The sequence below is a fragment of the Chelon labrosus genome (genome assembly GCF_963514085.1).
Source record: "Chelon labrosus genome assembly, chromosome: 3".
NCBI lineage: Eukaryota > Metazoa > Chordata > Actinopteri > Mugiliformes > Mugilidae > Chelon > Chelon labrosus.
The window spans coordinates 5412185-5439466 of record NC_140339.1 but is presented as its reverse complement, the minus strand read 5'-3'; the positions used below and the strand labels follow the sequence as shown (position 1 = coordinate 5439466).

Genomic DNA, 27282 nt, shown 5'->3' with positions numbered 1-27282 from the left:
GGCGCTAATGGCGAGTACCCTGCTGTGTCTGAAATACCCTTCTGTCGGTTTTCATTTTTATGCAGATGAGGGGCACATTTTTAGTAAATTTCAAGAGAAATTGACTGGAGGAAATGTAAATGAATGCCTGCTCCTATTCATACACTGTCGTGAGAATTTTAGAGCGATAAGTGCCTAAATTCATTTAGGCATCATTTATTTATTACATCCCTTTGGATTTTTGTCTTTCAGGTATTTCTAAACAGTTTATTTTTAACGAACTGGAAATGAAAACGGGTAGATTGAAATGTCTGTGCAGTGACTCATTACTGGACAGGTGGACTGGTGATTAACACAAGGTCTGCACCAACGCCAGTGTTGTCTTTCCTTGAGTTTTGGTCAATTGCGTTACTCAGTTAAGGTCTATGCATCAGTGGCTTAATTGCACCCTGTCGGTTTGATGATCAGTTACCTCTGCAAAGCAGTGAGGGAGGTAACAGGGGTCAGCTGAGGTGCAATGGGAGCTTCCCGTGGTGTTTGGGGTCTCTTTGCAAAGACTGGTGTGATTTTTTTGTTTTAACTCTTGTTTTGTACTGGCAACAGAAAATGAAAACTCTTGTTTCCCATGCTTGTTTGTTATGTAAAACACGGTTTCTTTGAGATACCCAAAGATGCTTTTGGGGACAGCACCTGTTGAAATAAAGGACCTGTGAATCGTGAAATTTCAGGTGCTTAGGAGCAGATGGGTTCGGATCCTCCAGGCACATTCTAGCATATGAGGGTGGCTGCTTCACAGACGTCTTTTCATGTAATGTTTGCTCTTCGTTTTAACTGTAGGCCTGAGACATTTCTGGAAGCCACCTTCTCTCTTTGACCAGATGTTACAGCTGCAGTGTGGTGTTAGTGGAGTGCAAGTTGTTTGCTTTGCCTCCTGTTTAAAGGGCAAAGTCGGTAGGACACGGGGCGAAGGTTATGAAATATAACCCTGGTTCTAAGAGAACGGTCAGCGCGCTCCAACCGCGGCACCCTGGTTCTTTTTTAAAGTTGTTGGCATTGTGCACATCTTGTAAGAGTACGTCAACATCCACATCTGAGAAGGGCTGAACACTGCTGTCTTTTCTAATTCATTGGAGTATATACTGAACGACGCCTTTTGCTAGTCTGATCTACGCTGCATGAATCTTAACTTCTGTGATGAATAGTATCTGTAGGCAACAGGTAACATGTTTAAATAGTCTCTTCTGAGATTCTTGTGTTAAAATATGTTATATGAGTAAATGGCGGTACTGAGGTACAACTCAGAAAATAATAGATAGCATAAAAATAAAGGATAGATTAATCGATTGAAAAAATAATTGTTTGTGGCAACCCTAATAAGATGTAAAGTGGTAACTTGAAAAAGCCTGTTAGCTGGGCGTGTCAACTCGCTCACAAACTAAATCCTAATCGGATTACAGTTTGTAACGGTGCACACCTGTTACTATAAAAATCATAGAAAAGAAATCATAATCCTAAAAGTGTCGGAGCCAAGTAAAAGTCATTAGCATGTACCAAACATTACTCCTCTCCCAGTCCTCTAATAATAAACAAGGAAGTGTGTAACTGCATGTTAACTACACAAGCAGAGGAGAGTACATCAGGTAACTGAACTTAGTTTGCAGGCAATTGTAGTATAATGGCTTAGTGTTGTTGCAGATTATTCTTTTTTTTCTTTTTTTTTTTTACACATGATCAAATAACTTGTAAAAACAAATGATACATTTATAAAAATGAAGCCATTAACTAAACCAGTCATACATTACCAGTGTAATACATACTGCCTTATAAGTACAATACAATCAGTTAAAATGATCTGAAAATATAAATCTTTTCCTCTATGGCGTGGATGTTTCTCGCAGCTTTATAAACTCATGAAGCCAACAAAAATAATCTGTGCAAATCTTAGTGCAGTACGTTTGCACTTTCTCAGAGATAATCAAATGTGCAACAATAAAGTGGCTGCAAGACCTGCTGCCTCCTGAAGCCACGCTGATATGACCGAACGGGAAACTGCTAGCGCTGTACTATCCTGAACCGACCGATCCGAAAACTGTGTAGCCTGCATTTAAAAAAAACAAAAAAAAATAAAAAATAATAATAATGTTTTGTCAGTTAACATCATAGCCACGCATGCACACAGTAAAACTTTCTCCTTTTGTCTGAGGGGGAGAAGACTAATAGGATAAAACAGCTGTTGTCTTGTTTTCACTTCAGCATACAAAGGAAAAGAAAAATAGATTCCCCTTTATCTGAAAAAATCACTGACAGAGCCATCATAAGATGTTTTTTCACTTCCTAAAAGAGAAGCATGTTTTTCAAAACTCACTTCAGAATAATGAGAAAACACCACATTTTCTTTTTTTGTTTTTTGTTTTTTTGTCGTTTTTTGTTTTCAGAGACGCGAAAAGCTGGTTCACTGATGGCACCAAGCATTCTTTGGGGGACAAGCAGGATGCGGCACTGCACTCACTTCCAACCCTACCACACCATACAGTAAGCCAGTCTCGACAGGTTTCCAGGAGGTTCTACATGTCCAGTGAGGGAACAGCAGTATAACTTGCTGCTGAGCATACTGTTGTGTTCAACAGCATAGAAGTCAGTGTTCGTGCCACACTGTATTATCTCCATTGAGTCTGCATGGCCCAGAGAGCGAGTGTGAGGGCGCCCATCACCAGCAGCGCAGAGGGCCCGTGGGAAAGGGACTTGCCGGCGGCCGCGACTGCTGCGCGCTCGTCGCTTCTGTCAGCCCCGATCACGGGAGCCTCTGTTCCAACGAATATGAACTCCGTGGTGCAGCCGTCAGAGCAGCCGCTGCCGCTGCCCGAGCCGCTGCCCTCGTCACCTGCAGCAACAAAAACACACACATTAAAATCAGCGTGAAACTAACTAATGGGAGATCCAAAATCATTACAGAAAGGCAACTGGGCTTGGGGAGTTTCTTGAAGACGTTTCGCCGCCACTCATCCGAGCAGCTTCTTCAGTCCTTAAGGGACTGTAGGGGAGTTGAGGTTTAAATAGGAACATCTGTGGGTGTAGCCCAGGGGTGTCAAACTCATTTTAGTTCAGGGACCACATACAGCCCGAGTTGTTCGTAACACAATAGTGTATTAATCTATAAATAAAAACGACTCCGAATGTTTCCCTTTGTTGTAGTGCAAAGAAGAACAAGTACGTAATGAAAATGTTTACATTTTATGAACTGTACTATTACAAACTGTAAATTTCTCAAGAAAAACAAGTGCAAGTTCTAGGTCTCAGTGTTGTGTTATGTCGACAACTCTTACTAGAAATGTGTGAACCCTGGGAATAGCAGTTACTTTGACTGAAAAAAAAATTGCAGTTAGTGTTTTTAAGATAAGATAAGATAAGAGGTTTTATTTGTCACATGCACAGTTATACATAGTACAATGCAATTTTTTTGTACCTGCAGCCAGTAGAAAAAAATTAATACAGTAAAATCAGTGATAATTGCACATAGCACACAAGGTAAAAAATGTAAGTATAAATGTATAACTGAGAAAAATAAAATAGAGACTGTAAACTTGAAATGTAAACTTAAAGGGGGTTAATGTGATCAAAGCGCAATAATGAAGTGGAATTTAAGTCCGGTTAAGGCTCAGAGTTGAGCAGATGGACGGCATGGGGATAGAAACTCTCCTTCAGCCTCTCAGTCTTTGTCCCCAGGCAGCGGAAACGCCGGGCTGATGGCAGTAGGGAGGAGAGAGGGTGTCCGGGGTGACTGGGCTGTTCCAGGATCTTCTTGGCCCTTAACCTGCAACGTTTTGTCCTGCAGGTTGGGGAGGGGGGTTCTGATGGTCCGCTCCGCTGAACGGACCACCCTTTTGGGGGCCACGAAGCCCTGCCTGGTGCAATTTCCCATCCAGGTGGTGATGCTCCCACACAAGATGCAGGTGTAAAAGTTCCTGAGCACCTTGAGAGGGAGCTTAAAGTCTCTGAGGAGGTAGAGACGCTGTCTGGGTGATGAGTCCATGACAGGTCCTGTGAGGTGGTCACACTCCCGAGTATCTGAAAGTGTCCACTCTTTCCACCTCAGAGCCTCTGATAATTAGCGGATGCAAGTCCCTCCTGCTGCTGTTTCCTGCTGTTTTTTTTAATGTAATTTTTGCTCTTTGCTAAATTCTTCCTGCGGGCTGGATTGGACCTTCTGGTGGGCAGGTTTTGCCCCCCAGGCCGCATGTTTGAAACCCCTGGTGTAGCCCATCACTCGACTAGTGTCCATTAACGACCAGATGCTGGCACTACTAGTGTTTGTTAACAGCTAGATACTTACCTGTCCCTGTCCTATTTCCCTAATGAACAGTTCTCTAACAGCCTGTTATCAGTCAAAGGCTCCAGTGTCAAGGTGTGAATGGGGGTGAACCTTCTTGGGGACAGAAGTTAGGACTGTGTTGTAAAATCTCAGTCCACCTCCTCTGTGACTAATGGAAGCAGCTAATAATGCTGGGTAAATTAAACTTTAGAATCAAGCAAGGCTAAAGCGCGGTTTATACTTCTGCGGGACGTAACCTGATGCCAGCCATTTATACTTGTGTGCTCGTCAGTCTGGCTCACTCTGTAAAAAACGCCACCCAAACATCAGTCGGCGCTGTGTCTTTTTTGCCAGTCGGGTTCATTTTTGTTTCAACTTCCTGCTTCACTTTCAACAATGCCAACTGAAACTCGAGTCACACAAATGTTTGCATCTCCGAACCTCCTCAGTTAAGCTTTGCTCGATGTGTTCCATCTTTATTGATGCAAAACAATCAATTCGAAAATTGTGCAGAGGTGGAGAAGCAGCCGGAAATATTAAAGCCGAAACACGCCACTACCAAGCGGACCAATCCCAGCTCTTGCAGTCTGCGTCGCCGTGACGCGTAGTTACATTTCTGGGGAGGTGCATGTGAGGCGTTAGGGTACGGGTAGGGTCTGGGCCAAATTGACGCGGAAGGATAAACCGCATAAACACATCCACACATTCTACCGATAAACGGAAGGAGATGTTAGAGTTGGTTCCTCACTTTGCTGACTTCAACTGTTTTGTTCTTTTCAAAGATTCACAGTCAATGGCGACTTTTTTTTCCCCTAAGCTGAGCAATAGCATTACTATACAAATACACATCAGTAAATACAACTTTAAGTTATCGCAACAGTCAGTTTTGGCATTGACTCTGACGGCCTTCAGCTCAGCGCTCGGCAGATTCAACTTGTTTTGTTCGGTTCAGTTCAAACGTACGTTAATTGTGTTCTTTTAATCATCTTTCACAAGGGAAGTAAAGTAATGTTTTAACATTGACTAGCGCTCAGTGCTGGAGCCAGAGAAAGATCCTTTTCCACCTTCAAAACCTCATAATGAAAGCTGAGAAAAGAGGGCTGAAATATGCTGAGATTTTACATTTTACATACTTTTTTGAAGGGTTTTTAAAGGAGAAAGGGGCCGTCTGAGTTTGCATATGGTCCCGGGCCCAGAGATTTACCAATGCTAATATGGTAATATGGACTAATATGAACTTCACTCAATCCAGATCACCTTTCTTTAACAGATAACTCCATGTTATTAATATTAATGCACCTTATTTACATTATCTTACTTATTTACACCTTGTTTACATTATACACAGTACATTTCTTCTTATATTTTATTTTTTGATTGTTTTATTTAAATGTTTTTTGTTTTTTTTTAACTTGTGGTTCTCAAGAGTGGTTTTTATGTGCTACTGAGCTACTGTGACCAAAATCGGTCTAAGTATACAGTAAGTCAAAGTGGTAGAGTCAGTTAAACTTGAATAAAAACGTGTTAAATATTTTTTTTTATTTATAAATGAGCTGAACACTTATTAGCAGCTTCTATTTATTGTCACCGTAGCCGACAAACCAACACGTCCGCCAGCCAGCTCTCTTAATAGGACTTTACGCTCACACCGGGGGTCTTATTACACCCGATTACTGCGTGAAAACGAGCTTCTTCTTTTTTTTTTTTTGGAGTTAAATAAAAGTGGATGGTGCAGCACATCTAATGAGCCATGACACTCTTCCACTGTTTGGGACCTGGAGATTCTGTGAGAGTTCCTGTCAAGATATATTGATATTGTTCAGCGGTGCACGTCAAAGTTAACCACAAACCTCTTACGTAAGAGGCCTGCCTTGATTTATTTACATCTGCTTTTCGGGGCCAATTGTACTTAATTAATTGCGCTGGCGTGAACGGGCCTTTGCGGATGATAGAGAACGACTGTCTGCACGATTGTAAATGTGCGCGCAGAGCATTGATGTTTCAATTAAAAATGATAGAACATTCTTCACGCTCGTCATTTTCAGCGCTAACCTGTGCAATAATTTTAAGTTGCTCCAGCAGTCTGATGTTGAAGAAGACGCCACCCACGGTGTAAAAAATTAACGGCAACAACAATGGAGCCGAGGTACACATTTTACTGCCGGTAGTCATGCAACCGCACATCTTGTTTGTCTCTCCCATCTTGTCAGCTCAGGCGGTTCTGAGGAATCAGGAAGAAGGCTTTTTGTCGTGGCAGTGTTTCGAGATGTACATCTTCCAAAACACACTCCCGTCTTGTCTATCATTGTTTGTGTCACCACACCTAGAGCTATTTATTCTCCTAATAATGTCAGTCTTGCCTGAGCGCAACACTGACTACCTCGTGGTGTCGCACGACGAGTTCCTACAAGAGTGACAACTGAGATCTTATTTTTGCACTAACGGTTTATGTCTATCTGACGGGGGCGCTGCTGGTTTTGTGGACCGACACGCAGCAAAGGAGCAGGGAAACTCCTCTGTTTGCGTTCCGCTTATCATTACATTGTGCCTGGAGGACTTACTGGAGTCCTGGAAGTAGATGTCGTTTCCGTTGTAGGCGTTCTTCAGCTTGTTGATCATGACGCGCAGAGCCATGATCTGTTGCCGAATCAGAGTGTCGGGCCTGGTGATGTCCACATCCACCTCTGGGTTGTTCGCCTGGTTGGTCAGACCCTCCTTCACCACTTCAGGGAAATATCTGGACACAGTGACACACCGACAACTTACAGTACATCGCCTGATATGCTGATGTTGATGTTGTATCCCTGCAAAAACCACGATTATTCCTAGGTAAAGCACCATAGTTTGTGCTCCATGCTCCAGCTTCCAAAAGGTGCAATGCTTCAAACATCAAGTGGCATCACTGATATATAATCAGAGGCAAAATTCAGAAAAACACACAGAAATAGACAAAACACCCCTTCAAGAACAATGCATACTCACAGAGAAACTGGCGAATGTAGCTCTCGGTTTGCTTGTTATTAATTTGCAGTCTTTCTATTTAAAGCGGCGTATGTGTTGTCAAAGCGGCGAGTTTGTTCTCCTCATTAGCTTTAATTGTGTTCATTAGTTTTTTTTTTTTTTGTCTGAAGTGGCGCTCTCTCTGCCAACAGAGCGATCCACTTGAATCACAGAGGGAATGATGTAGTGGTTGTCACTGCCGAGAGCGACTATCTCATGATCTTGTCCCGGAGTGGTCCAACTGAAACTAGCTATTCCTTCTGACGGTGCATAAATCAGACTTTAAGACACAGATGCGTAATCTGTCCTAACTGTGTGTTTCCGCTCGGTATTGGTTCCACTTCAGAACAGAAGGCCACAAATTTTGTCTTCAAATTAAGTAAATTAAAACTAATTTAACTGCCGACGCAAATCCACTTCACTAGAAAGGCAGCTCATAAGAAGTAGAGTCATTTAATTGCTCCAGATTGTGCGGTCTCACAATACATTTTTTGGTGTGTTATGTCATTACGGAACAGACAGTAAAAGTGGAACCTGTCCAGTTAATGTCGGCATTCCCTATGGTTTTATAGGTAATATTATATTATTATATTATACACCGATCAGGCATAACATTATGACCACCTCCCTAATATGTAGTCCCTATAACATAGGTAATGTGTAGGTCTCCACTTGTCCCTCCAAAACAGTTGTGACTCATCAGAGAATGGACATGGGCCTTCTGAGGGTGTCCTGCGGCCTCTGTGGATCTTGATCAGTTTGGGATCTAGTGAATTTGGAGGCCAGGTCAACACCTTGTGCTGTTCTTCATGTTTTTTTTTTAGTTGTTCCTAAAGTGTTTTTGTGTGTGTGTCTGTGTCAGGCTGCATCCTGCTGGGGATGGCTGCTGCCATCAAGGAGTGTCATTGCTATGGGGTGGGGGTGCCTGGTCTGGTCTGGGTGGGTGCTACATGCCTAAGTAACATACACACGAATGAATGCCAGGTCCAAAAGTTTTCACAAAACGGTCAGTGTTGTTTAGTTCTCCTGTAAGTGGTCGTAATGTTATGCCTGATCTGTGTATGTGTCAATGTCTTACCATTTAAGCATTAATCTTTCTATTTAATCTCATAACTGTAATATAAAGTGACGTGGGCCTATCCTTTCTTTAAATAAAGAAGGATCATATTCTATATTCCTAACACAGTCTGACTGTTCCTGATGTTTTATTACCAATTTACCTACAAGATTTACAACGATAAAACCGTGCAGGTGCACAAATGTTTTTTTATTTTTTCTGTTTTTTATTACACCATCTGGGCATCATCCTCGCAGTGATGTGCTGGCATATATATATATATATATATATATATTTTTTTTTTTCAGGCAGCATCTCTGGTTCACACTCAGATAAAACTTCCATACCACCCTGCGTTACTGCAAAAGCTGCATGACAAAGAGGCGCCGGAAACTCTACAGCCTTCTTGGTATTACAGCCTCGGAGCTTATATACTGTGGTAGAAGTTCTCCATATAAGTAGCAACCATTGTACCAAAAGAGAGAGTGTTAATCTGGGAACAGAGTGGTTATTTTAATCCCTGGCAGGCAAAAAGTGATAACAGGAGAGCAGTGTGACTTTGCCGTGGTTATAAAGAGCAGCAGAAGTCCTCACCTGCCCTTCGCGTGGCTGTTCCAGCACTGCTCGTCGTCTGACTCCGTGAGTTTGCCCTTGGCACAGATGTCGTCCGGCAGGTTGGACCAGAACCTCTTTGACTCCTTCAACTTTTCTTTGATGTCAATCACCTGCCGGGGGCCAAAACAGTGGAAAGATTTTTATTAGATTGGTAATTTTGTTAAAAAGATGAGAAAGGAATCGACCGTAGTCGCTGTAAGTTAGCTTTCAGAGATCATATTAAAGTTATTACTCTACTTCCAGTTAAAAACGTGCGGGTGTGTGGTCTACCAAGTGAAATAAAGCAGATAAAAACAAATAAAAATACAGACATTGTGATTTTTAAACACTGACATGGCAGCAAGTTTGTGTAGTCATACAAGCCCTTCTGTTCATTTATTCCATCGGGGGAAAAAGTGCTGTCGGACTACCCGCGGTTCTTGTTCTTCCATTTTGCTTCTTGTCCACTTCCACCCATATTGTGTTCATCTCTGATTCATACAAGACAGACTCGGGGTTTCAGATTTGATATTTGGCAAGAGCGGCCGCCCCCGACTGATTCCATCTGGACTCAGCGAGACGTTTGAACGGGTCATCGGCAGACAGGAGGAACAGATCATGAGCGCTCGTCATGTACAAAAGCACATTGTGTTGCATTTGTCATTTTTGGTGCAGTTGGTAACAATCACGGAACACAAAAGCCTCGACAAACGGAATAAGAGGCGTGCAATTTATTTTATGTCAGGGTATGAACATTCATCATGCAACATGAAATAGAATATAATCCTTTAATATTAGTAAAAGTTTCCACATTCTTGTATTGTTTAGTATCACGAAGTACACTGATCCGCCACAGCATTAAAACCACTGACAGGAGAAGTAAATAACATTGACCATCTTGTAACAATTCAATGTCCTCTTATTCTCTGGCATTCATTCATGTGGATGTTACTTAGACATGTAGCACCCACCTAGACCAGACCAGACACCCCCACCCCATAGCAATGACACTCCTTGATGGCAGCAGGATACAGCCTGACACAGACACACACACAAGAACGCTTTAGGAACAACTAAAAAAAACATGAAGAACGGCCAGGTCAACAAGGTGTTGACCTGGCCTCCAAATTCACTAGATCCCAAAGTGATCAAGTATCTGTGGGATAATCCACAGAGGCCCCTCCCCTCAAAGGCCCCCACTAACAACATTCTGTTTCCAGACACCACAGGACACCCTCAGAAGGCCCATGTCCATTCTCTGATGAGTCACAACTGTTTTGGAGGCACAAGCGAGACCTACATAATATTAGGAAAGTGGTCATAATGTTATGCCCGATCGGTGTATAATACAATAATATAATATCAACTATAAAACTATAGGGAATGGCCATTTGAATAGGACAAATTGCACTTTTACTGTCTGTTCCATAATGACTTAACACATGCAATCGAAAACAAACGCATCATGTCCTGATGAAGTGGAGAGAGCATCCTGATCTGGTGCTACTTTGTTTAATCTAGCTGTGGGTAATTTTGAAATCATCAAGGTATATTGCGGGATAATTTCAGGTTGGCCGTCCGGTGGGCGAAGCTTAGTGGAATCTGGGTAATGCAGCAAGACAGACACTGAAGGTCCAAACGGAGCCGTTCACGAGAATACGCCTAAAACGAAGCGTTTCTGTGAGAGTGGAGAGTGGGCTGGCTTTCTTTTTCTTCCACCCGCACTGTTAAATGTGTCGCTTGCACGGCTCGAGCACATCGTGTCTGAGAGTAAGATAATTCCAGAGGATTCGCAAGCCTTTTTCCTTGCCACCGTGTCCTGCATTCATAAAAGAGTGAAGCCACCAACAAGCATAAGACAGGTGATGTATTTATTGTGACTCTGTGTGTGTGTGTGTGTGTGTGGAGGGTGGGAGTGAGGGTGGGGGGAGGGGGGGGTAAATATATATTTTGGCCAGAAAGAACATTGTTGATGGGTCACAACCTCCTCTGTGAAATTCTATTGCTTTTCAACACGGTTGCCATTTTTTCTTTAAATTGTTTTGGACTCTAACCAATTCCGTCTGGGGGATCCTTCAAGGCTCAGAAAAACCATCGACTACAAAATATCTTTCTCATGCAATTTACAGCCGTATATTTGAAAGAGAGAAAAAAAAAAAAAAAAAACGTGATTGAAACAAAAGCCTCTGTGTTGGTTATATTACAGCTGAGTTTTCAAAGTATACAAACATGTGTATAGGCATTATTTTATTTACTTTAGAGATTAAACCCGGCATACTAATAATCTCAGTCCATGTAAATTGGAGAATTTAAAGGGGAACTACTGTTTTTTACCTTAATTCTGGCTTAAAATACGGTCATTTACTCATCCATATAACTTTTGTGTCATTTGCACTCATTCAGGAGATATTTAGATCAGCGTATATCCATATAGCGGGAGTGACTGGGGCACCGAGACGCAGCATCTAAATAACGCATTATCTGCTGCGAAACTAGTTAATTTCGCCAATATTTTGTTATGATACGCTAGTGCTTATATGTGTGAGTAAACGATCGTATTTTATGCTAGAAATAAGGTCCAGGTTGTGAAAAACAGTAGTTCCCTTTTGTGTTGCAGTTGTGTGTTATTAAGAGTTTATTCTGGGTTCCACCGGCAAACATAATTAGAGAGAATTACACTTCTCTGTCTTTGTTTTATTATTATTATTTTTTACTTCGACCTCATTAACTAACCAGCGAGGAGTGCCTGACACAAGTGGACGACTGTTTCCTAATTTTCTTTCTCCCCGGGCTGGTCAAAAAGCAGCTTCACGAGCAGATGGAGTTTGCTCATGTGATACGGTGATGAATCTGCTGACACATGAGCTCCGTAACGGTACAACACAAACCAGGTGATGCAGGTGAAAGTTCCAGACATAAGTTAGCGAGTGGCCCCCATCGAAAGTCGCCTTTTAGTCGACACAAATGAGAGAAACTTCAAATTATAATACTGGACGGATGAAATGAAACCACAAACACCACTGACTTCACATAGTATCTGATCCATCTCCATGACAACTAAGCAATCTCCATCTTCTACTGAAGATGAGGTGATCTTGCCTCATCAGGTGGCTGTATGAGGCAGGAAAATGCTAGGAAGTATTGGATCTTGAGTAATGGATGGTTTGTTAAACTACTATTTCAAACATCTAAAATCAACAATCAGTGGCACATTACCCTTTATTAACACTACTATGGAATATATGTGATTCCAATATCTTTATTGAAATTCTTTAAGTAGATTTTATCAGTTATTGTTATGAATTCCCTTTAAGAGTATGCAAAATGCATGTTAATAATATTTTAATTTGTTAATTATAGTGTAATTTAGTTAGCCCTTTCTATATTGAGTCAGGCTGTTTAGGTTTAGGGGGACAGCTATATTTACGTTTTGGGGGTCTTTATAGAATTATCCTACAATGTGTGACTTACCCGGCTGCTAAAAGCTTCATATAAATGTCCCTCTTATTCTCTAACCGGAATATGCTCATGGGTGAAGAGTTCCCAACGCAGTCGTGCCACACCCTTCAGAGTTTGTTAACTTTGGTTCCAACACAATGGATGCATCAGTGCTTAATGGGTATTTTCGTCATGTAGTTCGTAATTACATGCGCTCTAGCTTTAGAAGCAACAATATGTAAGTTGGTATGTACGGGGTTGTACAGACTAGTCGGTTTGTCATGACACTCGACTAGTTGCTGATCACGTGATAATATCAACATTGACGCCTCCTAGAAGACATGTGAGGAGCCCAGTGCGTCGTTGCAGCAAACTAGCAGCGGTTCATCAAGTGTGTGGAAATACTTCACCACTGTGATATGTCAGTCCTGAAATACAACAACAGTGCCACTGCAATGCACACTCATATGAAAAGACATCCGCTAACGCTAGCAGAGGAACGGTCCAAATCCACTTGACAGCTGCCGATTAACAACTTCACCAAAACGCCCTGCGGTAACAGAGAGAAGGAGGCTGCACATCAACTATTTACTGGTGAATTGCATTGTCAAAGTTATTAGACCTTTAGATGCAGTACACGGAGAAGGCCTCAGAGACCGTCTACACTATCCCATCTAACAACGTGCTGTGGAGTGCTATTAAATGCTATTGATGGTGCTGAGGTGCTGCATGTTTTTATACAGGCTATACATAACTGAAGCACACAGTATGTAGCACACGAGCTGTCTGTTCTCAACATATGTATTCAGGTCAAAAATATAGATTTCATTGTTGCAGAGCATTACTTTCTACTGTGTTTTTAGTTGTCTGTGTCGACTTGACTCATCACACAGCAGTCGAGTTTAAAAAAAAAATGAATTTGTGCAACCCCTACTGTAGATAATAATGTTAGTTTGCATGATATTGTTTACAGTTCATATTAATGCAGACAGACAAACCGTTTGATCCATTTCTTACATTGCATCCTCATATAAATACATTTGAGTGTGTGGTTATGCGGCTCTTGTTTGGTTCACACGTGTCTAAAAGGTTTAAAATGTTTCAGTAATGCCATCTGTCAATCACAGACGCACTCTGTGTGTCGGAGCCGGCAAATTGTTGTGGTTGGCGGTTAGCTCGGGATAAAGGACCGACTGCTCTGCTGCTCGAGGCTGGTGGAGAGAAAGCCGAGAGAGCAGCTGCTATCGGGTTATCTGCACCAAGCCTGAGGTAATAACCCAGTGAGCAGCAACGTTTCTTTATCTCGGCTTTGGCTGCAGGCCACAGTAGCTTGTACTGTACTTCATTCAGTAAAGCCATAGCTGGACAGACTGAATACCTTATCCAATATAACATCAGATTCTCTTCCTAGAATATTATATAACTACTTCTTATTATGCCATATTTGTAACAGTGTGAAACATATTGAATCCCTAGCATTTTTGAAAATCCCTCACACGCAGATAATAAAAAAAAGACTTTTAAAAAACGGTAGAAAAGGGCTATAACTTGAATTTACCTAATTAATACACTCTTCCTCTAACCTCTATCCCAAATACATGGTACCCCTAGTATTAAGCGTACTTGATTATACACAATTATGTGACAAAGTTTGAAACGGTTTCATTGGATTTACACATTTTATTGGATTCATCTGCCTGTGCTCACTTCTTGGAGGTCTGGTACTGGATTAGCATTAGATCTGTTTTAATCCCATTGTAGAATTATAATCCCATTGCAGCATTTTATGTTTCTACTAACTGCTGCAACTTTCCGTTCGTGTCTTGCAATAACCGCTTTCCCACCTACAGCTCATGCCGTAGTCTTTTCCTCATCAGTGCTTTTTTTTTTTTTACCTAAGGGATTTGGAGCTAATTATTTCCTGCCCACACTCCCTTAATAAAGAGTTGTAGGTGATAACGACACATACGCTGTGATTAGTTCGTCTCACATGCAGCGCATTCCTCCATGTGATTTGTCTGTTCTTCTAAGGGTAGATGCCATGGCAGGACGTTTAATTCAAGTTAACGTTTCGTCGACGCCGTGTTCACATTAGCACATTTCTTGTTAGGGGTTTGGTTAAATTTTACTTTGTACCAAGTAGTCACTGGCGTGTGCATTGTTACAAGTATCGGTTAGAAGGAACAGTTCACATTTTTCAAGCTATTCGAAGAAATATGAGTATTACTTTAAATTTTTGTGCTATATTAACAAATTTAAGAGGTCTTTAGAAAGGAGAAATATCACAGAAACTACCATAACTGGATCTATTTGTCCATCTTATTCTTGTCAGTGCTCCTCCATCTTATACTATTTTATATGCTTATACTATTATTTATTTATTGTATTCTTAATCTAATTTAATTTACTTTAATTTAATTTAATTATTTTTAACTGTCACACACCTATTTTTATTTTTACTAGTGGTTTTTCAAGATTGTTTTTTAATGTGCAACTGAGCTACTGTGACCAAGCAATTTCCCTTGTGGATCAAAGTCTATTTGAATTTAAGTGCATCTGAAACAACATCCCATCAGTTTTATTCTAAGGTTGAAGCCCTTCTCACTTATTTTCAGCCCATGTGCGCACTAATAATATTCCACTAACGACAGAATGCCGAGGATATGCACACATGTATACGGGGAGAAGCGAGCACACGTGCCCCCATCATGTCCTAGTTCCACCGGGGGATTTGGGAGAGAGTGCATAGAGTGAAGCCTCAGGTCTTAACGGGACATGAAAGGGCCTGCACCAACAGGATGCCACTGCAGGAGGCTGCCCTCACATTTCATGTGGTAATCCTGTCATGGAGACACCAAAGCTGGTTAGGTTTAACACATGCTGGTGTGGCTCTGATTCGCGATGGCCCACAGCAACCGTGCACTGACAAGAAAATATGGATCAGATCAGAGTGTGCCAGGCTACTTTACTCAGACTTTAAAAGTGCGCCTGCATCATTGTGGTATTGATACGAGCCATTCTGACAACCAAGTGTCTGCAAGCAACGACACAACGGGTGAGGTGAAGCCAAGATGGAAGGATAATTCAAAATATGAACATATAAGTAAATAAATCCACGCATGAATTACGTTGGAACTGAGGCCTGTGAAAGAATAATGCAGTGTTTTCCATCTGTATGAGAAAATATACAGTCTACATAAACAGTGTCAAGAGTTCACTATCAGCACAGTCATTACTACTGCACAGCATAAACAAACACTTGTTCATAAATAAATGCAAACATACACAGACTCAAAAGCGCACACAGTGCACTAAGGGTGACTTGCGAAGACAAAAATCTAACCATAAGTCTTTACATGAGCGCCCAAGGCAGTGAGTCTGACTCCAGCCAGAATAGTTACTGCTTTAACCATATCTGTGCTGCTGCTGCTGCAAACACAGGATTAGATGCTGCTGAACCTCCAGTGTCTCTCGACGCCTCATTGGCAGCCCAGAGTTCACTGGAGAACTGCTTCACTCTGATAATTCACTGGTAGAAGAGACTGAGACAACTGACACAGTGTTCTATCAGCTGGCCACATTATACCTGTTTAATTTCCATTTGGAGTATATAATCAATTTACGGCTGATTTGGTGCATGCGGGTAAAACAGCTGCAGTCTAATTTAATTAGGAGTCCTTGCAATAAATCATGAAGGTTAATTCTGTTTGTTTTCTTTTGTTTAATTCTAGAGCAGTGTTGATTTATCTGTATGTGTACTGTATATTGTGTTCTGTGACACTGTATTACCTTCATTGATACAAATGGGGGATAAAACAACAGAAACACCTTTCTGTTTTACATTAGCAACTGGATTATATCACTTAAGTTTTTTTTTTAAAAAATTGGGTTTAAAAAAAGTAGGTTTTCCAATTCATATCAATCTTCATTTGAAAGATCCACTCAATTTTAATGCATGCAATTTCCTGTATCCCCTCATCGGGAATCTCACAGCAGTCTCAAGAGACTGGTTTCATGTGACTAGTCTCACACGAGACAACTAGATGAGTCCCCGTGTGAGGGACATCCAACACACGACTGATGCTGCAACTCTGAGAGCCCTGTCAGATCTGAAAGATGATGTGATGCCAAAAATTTAAAAAACTAAATTTAAAACCCAGCAGGACAGCTGAGGTTGAAAACTTTCCCGCATGTTACCACCGACAGGGATGAGAGATTACAGGACTTGCATGCAGAGGTATTTTTTTACTCAAAAAAGAACTGAGTCGGCCACGGCAACCTAATAAACCTTTATTTCCCCATTAACACAGTCCTGTAAGTCCTACATACAGAAAACCATAAACATTTAAGATTAACACTACAGGGCCACTATTCTTTAGCAACTTCTTTTGTACAGGGACCTGTACAACAGACGGACCCGTTCAAAACAAACCCACTTCTCTCCAACTTGCAAACTAGGCTCGCAATGCCAGCACAAATTCCTTGTGAGCCAAGTGTGGCCTGGAATTGATGCTGACAAGCTACAAATGCATGGTAATAGAAAGAAAAGACCGTTTTTGTAAGTTAGGACTTCATGTGCTGAAATGTACACCGATCCGCCACAGCATTAAAACCACTGACAGGAGAAGTAAATAACATTGATCTTGTGACAATTCAGTGTTCTGCTGGGAAACTTTTGGACCAGGCATTCATTGGTGTGGATGTTACTTAGACATGTAGCACCCACCTAGACTAGACCAGGCACCCCCACCCCATAGCAATGACACTCCTTGATGGCAGCAGCCATCCCCAGCAGGATGCAGCCTTACACAGGCACACACACAAAAACAAACATTTGAGGCCTCCAAATTCACTAGATCCCAGACTGATCAAGTATCTGTGGGATGATCCTCAGAGGTCCCTCCCCTCAAAGGCCCCCCACTAACAACATTCTGTTTCCAGACACCACAGGACACCCTCAGAAGGCCCATGTCCATCCTCTGATGAGCCACAACTGTTTTTGGCGACACAAGGGAGACCTACACAATATTAGGAAGGTGGTCATAATGTTATGCCTGATCGTTGTATATGCACGATTTAGAAAGGCCATGCAAGGCTCGGGGTGGCATGAGAAGGGGTAACCTGCTGAGGCTAAACCTCCATATTGAGACGTGGGTTTTTTTTTTTTTTTTGGTGACAGGTTTCTGGCATGGATCTGTGTTGCTACGGTTACAGTACACAAGATTCAACGTAAGTGATTCTTTAATGAATTACAATTTCACAATGAAGACACATACTGGAAATGAGATTTGGGGATTAAGATGGAGCCTTGTAATTTTGAAATATTTTGGGCCAACTAAGTGAATTCTATAATATACTGCAAATCACCACCACCACCACCAGTACTTGCAAGAAAAAACAAACAATGAAAATAAAATAGTGCTTGTTTGCTGTTCCAGTCGATCCCCTGCCTTCTTTGTACTGCCTGAATTAAAGATTTTATTCAAAGAAAGCTTCACTCCTACCTCCTCCTTGGCTTGCAGAGTACTGGGACTGAACTCAAGTGGCTGCTGAGCATTCAGAGCATGTAGCAAGTAGGGCAAACTCCAGCATTGCATGCTAATGTAGGTCCAGTAATTTTAATTAGGGCTTTCACAGGTCAGATCCACCGGCTTCGGTTTCAAATTGCAGCCAAACTGTTGACTCTGGCGCTTATCTAAAGTTATTCAATGCGATGACTGGCTCCATGCGACTGTTTGTTGTGTGCTGGGCTTTTGACTCGGCATATCACAGGCGTCTTACTTTGTCAGTGAGTGCTTGGTTGTCAAGAGTGAAGAGCTGTACACAGCGTGGGAGCAGAGCCATAGCGCACTGGAGCGAGGACTAAACGCTGTGATTGGCCCTTGCTTACTGTTAAACACACGGACCATTAACAAAGCCTGGCTTAATCGATTAAAAACAATGTGACTCACGAAGAAGAGGAAGAAGAAGAAGAAGAAACCATTAATCTCCACCAAATCACACACTGTTAGCTTGTCAGTCCATCCACAAGAGCCGACATCAAAAATTATTATTTTTAATAAAATCTGATACCAGGGCACGACTCCGCTCCTTCGCTCCGCGGTCTCTAATAGAATTAAAATCCATGTGTTTCCTCACTTTAGACACAGTGAGAAGTCTTGCTGTGGGTGTTAAAATTATAGCTGCAATAAAAATCCCTACTTTAAAGTATCAACACAGTGCTGTAGCTCAAGGCAGGCTGATGTGAAGTCACACACGACTGTCTCCTTCAAAAAAAACATCTCCAGATTCACTTCAAATCTCAGCCTCTCACTGCTGTGCAATGTGGTCGAACTCTGACGCGCAATTTCTCTGCCACAGTTAATCAGATCTGATTAAACCACACCCGCGTATACACATACATTCTGACTGTAGCTTATTTAGTCATAAATATTAAATGATTTCATGTAAATCTTCAGACGTTCAGAGTTATAAAACAAAACAATCACAGGCAAGAGACCTTAAGCTTATGGGCAATTTTTAATCAGTCGACACACCACCCATTTATATTATTATCAGAGTATTTAATTAACACATATGCTATGTCAAATTAAATGTAACACACTGGCAAATAATGGCAAGGCTACGAAGAACCAGCGGCTCTTGATGTCTGTCAGTGTTAATTTCATCAACAAAGACGATGATGAAAAATATTCGTCAGTTATTTTATTCTGCGACTAATATCCACACCAACGTGTGAGACAAAACATGACTATCATGCCATCCGCCTGCTGACCTCTGAGCCTTAACCGGACTTAAATACCACTGCACCTTAGTCACGCTGTTTTCGCTACTGTAAATGTGTGGACATATACTCTAAGTTTAATTTTGAGTTTACAGTCTATATTTTATTTAATTTTTCTCAGTTTTACATTCACACTTATATTCTTTACCTTGTGTGTTATGTGCAATTATTACTGTTTTACTGTACTACTTTTTTACTACTGGCTGCAGGTACAAAAATACATTTCACTGTGCATTGTACTATGTATAACTGTGCATGTGACAAATAAAAACCTATCTATCTATCATGTGTATATATATATATATATATATATATATATATAATTTTATTTGATATAAGATGTTATTTGCTTAATATCAGAGATTCAAAATATACTATATTGCCCAAAGTATTAACTCACCCATCCAAATAACTGTATTCAGGTGTTCCAATCACTTCCATGGCCACAGGTGTATTAAATCAAGCACCTATTCATGCAGACTGCTTCTACAAACATTTGTGAAAGAACGGGTCGCTCTCAGGTGCTCAGTAAATTCCAGCGTGGTACTGTGATAGGATGCCAGTCGTGAAACTTCCTCGCTACTAAATAATCCAGTCAACTGTCAGTGGTATTATAATAAAGTGGAACTTTGAAACTTCATGTGGCCTTCAGATTAGCTCAAGAACAGTGCGTGGAGAGAGCTTCATGGAATGGGTTTTCATGGCCGAGCAGCTGCATCCAAGCCATACATCACCAAGTGCAATGCAAAGCGTTGAATGCAGTGGTGAAGCACGCCACCACTGGACTCTGGAGCAGTGGAGACGGGTTCTCTGGAGTGATGAATCACGCTTCTCCATCTGATGGACGAGTCTGGGTTTGGTGGTTTCCAGGAGAACGGTACTTAACCGACGACCACACCACTGTGCTTCTAACATTCTTTAAAAAAAAATTAAAATCGTAAATGGCTTTGTGCGACATTTAAATGTATCTTGAAGAGCTTAGACTATTATGCCCTTTACATTTTCACACTATTAGAGAAGCAACAAAAACGTCTGCGGCTTTACCAAGCTAGATGTAATATTTCTATCCGTGGAATCACAGATAATCAGAACGGAAGGCCTGAATGGGGTGAGGTTTCGGTCCTAACCACAGCGCTCAGAGGCAGAGTTCAGCTCGTGACAAGCACAGAGGGTCAAGGTAAAACCTGCACAGAGAGATATCCAACGGCTCAGTAGACCGCAACTCTCTGGCGATTCCTTTGAGAATATTAAATATGTTTTGGAGTTGGAATTTCAGGGGTGAAGGAGATGGAGAGGAGAGTTCACCCACGCCGCTGTAGTGTTACAGCACGACCGCGCGAATCCAGACTCCTTGGTGTCGGCCCTTTTCATTTCATTTAGAAAGTGCGTCAGATGCCAAGTTGTGTGGAGGAAATAAAATCTCTGATGTGCACAGGTGCCTTTAAGAAGACGGGGATCTAGCAGCATAAGAGGGTTATCAGCGGAGCACTTTGCAGGAACATAAGGTCTCCTTCACATGTCATCTCGGCTTTTAGTGCAGCGTCTACCAAGAGTGATGTGACATGAGAGATGAAATAAAAACACCTTTGCAGGGTCGTACTGATGCAGGTTTAGGGCTTTTGATGGAGCCGATATACATTTGTCTTTATTAGATCAGCTGCTTCAATGACTGTTTAAATGTAGGGTCCTGCAGGTACTGGTAATTTGCACAACAAAAGCATGTGTTATTTCAGCTCTGACTCTCACAACAGATGAACTGGCTAATGCAATATATAAATCCCGTTCCTCATCGCTAATTACGCAATTAGAGGATGTTCTGTAACCATAATGTCCCACACATCTGCTAATTCCAGCAACAGGCTGCAGGTATGGCTGGAATGTTATTTACAACTCGTCCCCATGACAACCGCTTTGCCCAATAACCATGATGTGATGTGTGTGTGTGTGTGTGTGATTTAGGTAATTATAGTCGCAGCGTAGTCAGGAATAGAAATGTTCCTCAGTGTTTAGTATAATATCTGTCACGATCTTACAGTCGTAGATACATAGCACTTCCAACGCTCAACAGGAGGACAGATACAAGAAAGGTGATGGAGCGGTAAACCCGTATGTGTGAGAAACAATCGTCACAATCATCGGTTATTTTTAGAAACTGTAAATACTGTATGGAAATCTCAACACAGGATAAAATCTTTTTAAATGCAGATACAACAGAGGCAGATTAATTACTTTAAAAGTGTGCTATTAATAACCCAATATATTCTAACACTATAAGACTGTAGATAGCATTATTTAGTAAAGCAGTTTATTATTATTTACTATCACTTACTTGTAAAACAAATGGAAGTTCATCTCAATATCTAAAATCACATTTAGTATCACAGCGTACACTGATCCACCACAGCATTACAACCACTGACAGGAGAAGTGAATATCATTGACCATCTTGTGACAATACAATGTATTCATGTGGATGTTAGACATGTAGCAACCACCTAGACCAGACCAGGCACCCCCACCCCATAGCAATGACACTCCTTGATGGCAGCAGCCATCCCCAGCAGGATGCAGCCTGACACAGGCACACACACAAAAACACTTTAGGAACTAGGGGTTGACTTTACTGCTGCACCGTGACGCTTTAAGCAGGAAGCCGACTAGTCGCTGATCACGTGACAATAACACCACGGACGCCTCCGAGAAGAGGCCCAGTGCGTCGTTGCAGCAAACTAGCAGCGGTTTACAGTCTATATTTTATTTAATTTTTCTCAGTTTTACATTCACACTTATATTCTTTACCTTGTGTGTTATGTGCAATTATTACTGTTTTACTAGCAGCGGTTCATCAAGTGTGTGGAAATACTTCACATGCAGAATATGTAAGTCAGTCCTGAAATACAACAAAAGTACTATACCACATTTTTATCCCGGCTACATAATTCTATTTTACAATTGTGAATTACTATTAAATGCTATTGACGGTGCCCATTTATATAGACAATGCATATCTTCAGCGCACAGTATTGATAAACTCACGTGTTTATGTTCAGCTCTGTTGTGTTCTATTAGCATATCTATGGCATATTAGAAGTGTCAGACTGACAGTGTTTATGGTGTTAGCATGGGCTACGGCCGACAGTAGTTGACCCGTGTTCAAGCTTCGATACTTTGGCGAAAAGCCTCCACGGCTTCCTTTGTGTGAGACGCTACAATATGTGTTCAGGTCAAGAACGTAGATTTCATTGTTGCAAAGCATTACTTTCTACTGTGTTTTTATGTGTGAGGTCATCAACTAGTTGACGTCGACTCGACTTTCACCGCATATTACTCATCTAGAAAATTCAATGTTCAACCCCTACTAGGAACACCTCAAAAAACACGAAGAACCGCACAAGGTGTTGACCTGGCCTCCAAATTCACTAGATCCCAAACTGATCAAGTATCTGTGGGATGATCATCCCAAGGGACACCTTCACAATATTAGGAAGGTGGTCATAATGTTATGCCTGATCGGTGTATATTCCACAATATAACCTTATCTCCCTACAGAAAACGCAAAACCAAATATCATTTAAATTTCATCTGGAGCTCAATTCATGTTAATATAAGGCAGGAAAATGAACATCAGTTGATAAAGTGTCTGAGCAGTTTTTATACAGAACATTCAGGCTAAACAAACCATGACCTGATAATGTAAGCACAGATGGGAGTTTCATACACAGCTGGTTTTGTGTCCCATCCCAAGGGTAAACGCACCATTTATAAACAGACATTGCTGAGATAGAAAAAGCAACTTCGTGGAATGAGCGACTTCTAAATCTTGTGCATACTGCTGTCAAATTTCTACAGAGCTATTGAATTTGGCAACCACCTTAAATATTAAAAATGCAACATGTTGATGTGTTTGGCCGTAAACTGCAGAGTGGAAAAACCACTTCATCCGTACACCTTCAGCGGCAACAGCTAGGAAAGGAAATGAATGAATAATTTACAGTGGGGGTGGCATCCGTATTGATTGACCTTGGGCTGGTTATTTGTACCGAAAGCACAGATCACAGTGTAATTCGCTCCGTTGGATTTCTTCCTGACTCCGCGGTCCGGGCCAATCACCCAGAGTTACGCTGCAAGAGAAACAAATCCCCTGCAACTTTTAGCAGACTCAAACACAGAATCCAAATGCATGCATCTGAGGCAGAGAAGACTGAATACTGCTCTGGAGTCTGCACCAAAGAGAAGACTCCGAATACTGCTCTAGAGTCTGCACCAAAGAGAAGACTCCGAATACTGCTCCAGAGTCTGCACCAAAGCTTTATCAGTATCAGCAACTTTATGGACCAAAGAAGTAACATCAGATACTGTAGCCTCTAAACATTTTGTACACTTGATAAATATGCAAGGACAGTCTGCAGGATCACTTAAAAGTCCTGTAGTTTCTAGGTCACATGTATACAGTACCACCAGAAACAAGCTATCATGGACTGAACCACTCTCACAGCACTGGGGGATTTAAATTATATAAAGCGTAGCTTTATACAAGCTTTAAAAGAGTCAGAGAATCTCCAAAGGGAAGCAACACGAATGGTCACTTCCTCGTTATACGCACAGCAATTGGGTTAGCTTACTTTAGACACAATGCATTTTGTGATTCGGTGCTTTGAATAATGCGCTAAATAGGATTTTCTTTGACACACCGTGGCTTATTCCAGCTTGCCTGCCTACCTATGTAGATGAGTTTAGCTCACAAGGGCCCGCGGTGTTAAATCAAGGTAAACACCTTCTACCTTCAGGCAGAGGTGATAACCACACTGCGTCGAGGGAAGCGGTCTAAATAGACTGGTGGGCTAAACATCCCCGGTGATGAGCAGGGAAGATGAGTCCAGTGTAGATTCCAGCGCATGCTGTGGGTTTCTGGCAGCGTCTACTGACAAGCTGCTCTGGTAGCCGGGCAGCCAGGTCTAGCGGAGCAGTTTGGGTCAGAATGTAGCTCGAAATGGGAAACGACTCTCATTTACACTAAAACTGAGGATGATGAGTTTGGAAGGGTTGAGCTATTTGGAGTTTTTCTGGCGATATCCAGTAACTGAATTATTATTAGTTTTTCTCTGAGTGCACTGGTATAAAGAATGTCAGGTCAGATTTAGGGCTGCTACAAACAGCTATTTTTTAGGGATTATTTTGAGGATTATATATGATATAAATTGATTAATTCATGCTATTATATTTATCTTATAATAATATTTGATAGAATATCTAAATTTTTTTGAGGAATCCGTTGATCTTTAGGTAAACTTAGGGCTAAATAATAAAGATTACTTCAAGCATTAAACCTTTTCACATTTCTGATCACAAAATAAAGCATTTTTTTAATTTTATAAATTAAAAAGTCATTTCAAACTTTGACTTTTACCTCAAAATAGTATTTTTTCCAATGTACTTTTCCATACATATTGCGCCAAAGTGTTGAGAAATATACTTAACAATGTTGCAAAGGGACACGCACATTTTTGCAACCATCAATATTTGACATAACCCAGTGAGATGTTGGACTGGTTCTGGGTTCTCGACGTTGATGTTTAATGGAATTCACACCACATTACACTGCATGAAAAAAAGACTTGGTCTTTTTTGGCTGGTTTGGGAATTTAACGTGAGCAAGTCTTCATGCATCTCAAAAGAGACACACTGTACACCGTATTTTGTCAACACAAAACCGTGCGCCTCTCTTGCAAAGAGGTTCCCCCGAAGAGGAAGAAGCAAAAGCCTGGGAGAGCTCACTAGAAAACCAGGCAGAGGAGCTGGAAACCAGCAAACAACAAAACATCACCACGGTTTTGTAATTTACTGGCATGTCTCCCCTGCAGCACGCATCACGCTGTGCACATTTCGCAAGCAGCTGTCCACCACAATAGGTGTCTTGCACCATTTATTTTCTTCTCCTTCACCAGAAACAGGCCCACTGGCACAGAGTACTGCAAACTGGTCCTCCTTTCCGCATACATTCGGACTCAATTGTGCATTTGTGAGAGTTCGTAGCAAAGTACATAGAACGAGGCAGAGCCAAGAAGCATGTTTGATGTGAACAGTGCAGACATTCAGCGTTTAGGCAATTGTGTACACTGGGTTTAGCGAAGGAAAGAGTGGCCTATGTATCTAAAGAGGCAGGGCATTAAAGTGTAACTACACAGGATATAAAAGAGCACACTGTCCCAAATTAACAGTGGGGGAATTAAATGAGGTGGGGGGGGGGAGGCATAAATAAAGTAATGAGGCTGCTTTTCAACACTGAGGGATTAGAAGGTGGCCACACTGAACCGTTGTGCCTGTCCACATACATTAATCCTAATTCATTCACAGAGACGGGTTTCTGTCGAGCAAGCGCCACCGTTTCCACATTACTCACTGGTTTTCCTCTTTGTTTGACTGACAGAATGACGTCCGACCAGCTGGAGTCATTGCTCTCTGTTTAGCCACCGAGGTTAACCCTGAGGCAGTTCACACCACGGCGTCATTAACAAATTAATATTTGACATAACCCAGTGAGATGTTGGACTGGTTCTGGGTTCTCGACGTTGATGTTTAATGGAATTCACACCGCATTACACTGCATGAAAAAAAGACTTACATTAACAGCATGTTCCTCTCATATGTGGCCACCTATGACACAGAAAGGTTCGGTCCAGTTTGTGGCTGTAATTCGTTCCTTCATAGAGACTAGACGATAACAACAGAGCTGGACTGGAGTACATCATCAGTCTTTTCTCACAGCGAAGTTCCTGAAGAGGCAAAAACTGTGCGTATGAAGTAAATAATTTAGTAGAAGGTACTGTCTTGCATACTGTAGGTATACACAGATCAGCCACAGCATTATGACCACTGACAGGAGACGTAAATAACAATGAGGATCTTGTGACAATCCAATGTTCTGCTGGGAAACTTTTGGACCTGTGTGGATGTTACAGTACTTAGACATGTACCACCCACCTAGACCTAGGGTGACCAGATCCCAATTCGCCAGACGTGGGACAAAGACTACGTTTGTGTGGGACAATGTGGGACAATGTGAGATACCAATGCATCAAGGTAGTCTAAAAGAACTATGAGAAAAAATAAACATTTCTATTCTGCCCCTTTGCTTATGGCATTACTTTGCCATCTGATTGATTCAGTAGGACATAACAGCCTGCAAATAAAAACTTAACAAATATATTTTACAATATAAATATATATAAAAACTTGCTTAAATGCAAATTTCCCAAGTTCACAAGGTGAGCAACACGTTTTGTCTCGCATTGTCTGTGTCGTTTCACGTCGTATTCACCTCCGTGTGAAACGGAAAAATGACTCAAGCAAACTTCACAGCAAACTTTACCAGACTCGCCTTGCATTGGATAGATAGTTTCCCAGTCTTTATTATAGCTGCATTTCCTCTTCTCAGTCGTACGGGTTGTGCTTCCCTCCATGTCTCGCGCTGCATGCCGTTCTGATCTGATTCGCATTGTTTGTTGTTGGTGGGCGCGCCGTTAACCTGCGTCCGCGTCCCAGTTTGATTGACATGATCAAACAGCCCGCCCCGACCCCTGATGACAGCCCTCACTGCTTTCTCCAAACAGCTATTTGATAAATGCCAGATTGTAAAACATGCATTTCGAAACTGGAGTCTGACTGTCAATAACAATGCGGGACAACGTCTCAATTTGCGGGACGTGTGAAAAGTAATGAAAATGCGTGACTGTCCCGCACAAAGCGGGACATCTGGTCACCCTACCTAGACCAGACCAGACCAGGCACCCCCACCCAATAGCAATGACACTCCTTGATAGCAGCAACCATCCCCGGCAGGATGCAGCCTGACACAGACACACACACAAAAACGCTTTAGGAACAACTCAAAACAGAACAAGGCGGTGACCTTCAGTATCCAGTTCCCGCATGCATGCTGACTGCTCTTCCAGAGATCCATCATGGGACAGATCTTCAATTGCCACGTCCTAAGTTGCTCCTGCAGTCTCTGCTTGTAGCAAAGCATCTTTGATGTTTATTTTATCTTGACTGTCGTGACCATGGAGAAAGGCCCACTGGCAGTGGGAGAAGACCCACAGATATCCGCTAAAGAATCCTTTA

General features: G+C 41.7%; 1 protein-coding gene across 1 annotated transcript in view; it reads right to left on the bottom strand.

Annotated features, from left to right (window-relative positions):
- Positions 1-1306: 1306 nt before the first annotated feature.
- Positions 1307-27282, bottom strand: part of LOC311485388 (glypican-6-like) — a gene marked incomplete at its 5' end in the record, with an annotated part of 158186 nt that continues 132210 nt past the window's right edge. The window contains 3 exons of the mRNA XM_084540755.1: positions 1307-2860; positions 6850-7025; positions 8940-9070. Of these exons, the coding sequence (XP_084396881.1) occupies positions 2637-2860; positions 6850-7025; positions 8940-9070 (531 nt within the window). The 3' untranslated portion in view covers positions 1307-2636. The remainder of the gene's footprint in view (positions 2861-6849; positions 7026-8939; positions 9071-27282) is intronic.